The sequence below is a fragment of the Sinocyclocheilus rhinocerous genome, unplaced genomic scaffold (assembly GCF_001515625.1).
Source record: "Sinocyclocheilus rhinocerous isolate Xijiao unplaced genomic scaffold, SAMN03320098_v1.1 scaffold369, whole genome shotgun sequence".
Taxonomy (NCBI): domain Eukaryota; kingdom Metazoa; phylum Chordata; class Actinopteri; order Cypriniformes; family Cyprinidae; genus Sinocyclocheilus; species Sinocyclocheilus rhinocerous.
In genome coordinates, this window is record NW_015666557.1 from 1,335,991 (window position 1) to 1,339,363 (window position 3,373).

Consider the following 3,373-nt stretch of genomic DNA (forward strand, 5'->3'; position numbering starts at 1 on the left):
CCCGAGAATGTGGCGACACATACCTGGGGTTACGCCGCCTAAACGGTGCAGTGAAGTAAGCTATAGTTTGAAAGGCTGCTCGTTCAGCTGTACACAGCCGCTCTTAGACAGCGCACCAGTAGCGCTTCAACGGACGAAAACACACACACAATTGTCTAAATACGTGGTTTTGGCGAGTTACCTCATAAACGTAGTTTTAAATGAGTTATAAAGTCTTAAATGACCGTAAAGAGTTTAGAGAAAATAGGATATGTGCATTTTTTTTTTTTAATTGATTGACAGACAACAGTAATGTTAACCTTTTAGATTTTAGATTTCAATTTAAGTTCTAGTTGTATAGGTCCCCCCAGAAAGAGATCCAGACGGCCCCCACCCCCTTGGCCCCCTTCAAATTTTCTATTTAATAGAATGTTTAACACTGATGCATCATCATCCTGCACATGCTAAACCTTTAACTAAATAAGTTACACATTTTAAAAGTAAATTTGGAAAACAAAATGTAAGACATTGTTCTTAAGGTGTATATCTCCCCCATCGTTACGCTTTATTTTAAATTTACTACACCAAGCTAATATTATTAATCAACTTCTTTTGAGATTGTTAGTAATCAAAATCTCTTAGAATACCTAAAAGTGATTTTTTGCATAATTATTTACTTTTTGTGACAACACAATACTGTAATATGCTACTTTAAACATTCCCCCAGTAGTGTTTAAATACATTTAAGTTGTCAATATAAAATGTGTTATAACATTTAAGCCAGAAAGACCTTAACATATGCTTTGAATAGTTTATTATTAATATTATTAACATATAAAGAAACAAAGCATATAGCACAATGTAATGTTACACATAATATTACAATGTAACATAAATTGGACAACCTTGACATTCTCCATGATTAAGGTGGATGTATTAAGTATCAAAGAAATATTAATATCTGTGTAAAACATACTACTTAAAAAAAAATCCTGTTTCAAAAAAGCTTTATAGTTTGAAACAAGAATTTGTGTTCAATCGTTTCGAACACTTTGTAAAAATCCCAAATATTTTATCACCATCTTCTATATTTTTAGCATAATCTAAAAGGTCAAGCACTAATCTAATATTAGTTATGTGACGACCATTTAGAAAGCCTGTTTGATACTCGCTGATAATCTTATTTTCCGTAGCCTATTAGCAAATTTTCACGTAATACACTGTTTTTCTCAACATTTTCTTGCTGTATAAACTGTGTACATTATGTTACTGTAGATTTTGTTGTTTTCATAGTATTATTGTATTCTCAACAGTTCCGTACTGTGTACACGGTTTACAGTATGTTACCGTAGATTTCCAATGCATTATGGGAAATTATCAGTTACTGTATGTCTAAATACATTAGTGCAAATAATTATAATTAGTTTATAATCAACTGTTAAAAGAGAGATCGGTCTCCAATTTTCTATCAAATGTGGTTCTTTATCAGGTTTAGCAATTAATAAAATTATATCCTGTTTCATCATAGTAGAAGTATCAGGGAAACACACTGGACAGATCGGTAAGTTTTCAAAACAATCCAAAACACTTTATTAACAGAACTGAATGCAAATAGACAGCAGAGCAGAGGATATGACGGATATGGGAGATGAATGGTGAGTAAACTAGCACTCGCGCGCTCTCCTAGAGACGGTGCGCTCATGCACACTCAAGCGCACACACATAAGGCCGCCTCACATACAGCTCAAGAAATCAGACTTGTGCTGAGTGTAAGCTTTTGTGCAACAATTTCCCCATTGTAAAAACAAAAATGTGCTGCATGATCAAACATTTAGGTGAGATAATTATATATTTTCGAAAAATGTCATACATGATAAAAAGAAGGCTTCAAAAAGTGGTCATATCGGTGATTGTATCGGCAGAAACTGCTTCCAGTGATCGACGATCGGCGAACGACTCCAAAAGTCCTGATCGGAGCACCATCGCATTTGACCACAATTAATACATTCATTATACATATTATAAAGAATATTTTCAATCCAAAAAGGTAAATAAAATTGTACGGTCAACCCGTCTATTAGTGCTTTCACTTTTTTTTTTTTCATTCCAAGAAGGGAATTTTTGATCTCATGAGAGGTTATATTTGATTTCAAGTCTTGAAATTCTTTATCAATAATAGGAATGTTTTGATTAATTATTGGAAATAAATCTTCACAATTACATAGATCAAATTTAGAATTATATAATTCACTATAAAATGAAAAAAAAAAAAAAAAATCAGAATTCCCTTTCATGGGAACTTCGAACTGCGTGAAATTAAAGTGATTTCTATATTTTATCCATTCAGAAGTCTACGAAAGCGATCCCAGTTCTGTATATAAAACGTAGCATAATGTAGACTAAAAACGTAGCGGAATATGGTTAGCTGTGCAATGTCGTCTTTTGCCATAATACCTGCAGACTGCAGCCAATAGAGATGCTTCTCTATCGTTGCGCGTCCTGCTCCTCACAGAACAGATCGTGAAAGCAGACTGCAGTTTGTCATTCATTATAACAAACAAAGTGTAGCGACGATGTAAATAATAAATTCAGTGTGCAGTGTTGAGAGCTTCATTAATTAAAATGCAAGTTTGTGAGATTGCGATGAACTAAGACGGGTGACAGCTTTTTAATGATAAAGTTAGCAAATGTGATATTGATTTTATACAACAGTTTTATACATTTTTGATTTTATACAAAAGTTAATATTAAAGTGACTTACATTTTAGGAATACTGTTGTCTGATTGTGCTCTATTGTCAACAAAATAGTTCCAAACAAATTCACAGCTGAGCCGCTACGCATCTCCATTCAAACACAGCGGTGTTTAGTTTATGAATGAATCTGCATTTTTGAACAAATCTAGTGAGTCAATGATTAAATGACCCATTCATATAGAGAGTCACTTGCTTTGTTCCTAAATGAATCAGCTGTTTGAACAAATCGATTGAATAAATGAATCAGTAACCAAGACTTTGACTTGCTGCCACCTACTGGCGGTTTCAGTTTCATTTTAAAGTATAAATTGAGTCATTTAAATCTTTAACATTTCTATATTCAAAACTTTATATTTAAAACATTAATCTCATAACATTGACATTATGACATTATGACATTGTGCATTAATGCCACCTCTGAGTCTTGTCAAAAGGTCTGTAAATATTCCACATTTGTGCTCTTTTGTGCCGTGCAAAGATTAATTGTTGATGTTTAATTTGACTGCACTGCAAAAAATGCTTTTCTTACTTAGATTTTTTGTCTTGTTTCCAGCCAAAATATCTAAACATTCTTAAATCAAGAAGGATTTTCTAGACAAGTAAAAAATATTGTCTTGTTTTCAGAAAAAAAGACATGTC

General features: G+C 32.8%; 1 protein-coding gene across 1 annotated transcript in view; it reads left to right on the top strand.

Annotated features, from left to right (window-relative positions):
- Positions 1–1,611: 1,611 nt before the first annotated feature.
- Positions 1,612–3,373, top strand: part of LOC107732734 (E3 ubiquitin-protein ligase HACE1) — a 24,929-nt gene continuing 23,167 nt past the window's right edge. Inside the window, exon 1 of the mRNA XM_016544151.1 lies at positions 1,612–1,634. Coding sequence (XP_016399637.1) covers positions 1,612–1,634 — 23 coding nt within the window. The remainder of the gene's footprint in view (positions 1,635–3,373) is intronic.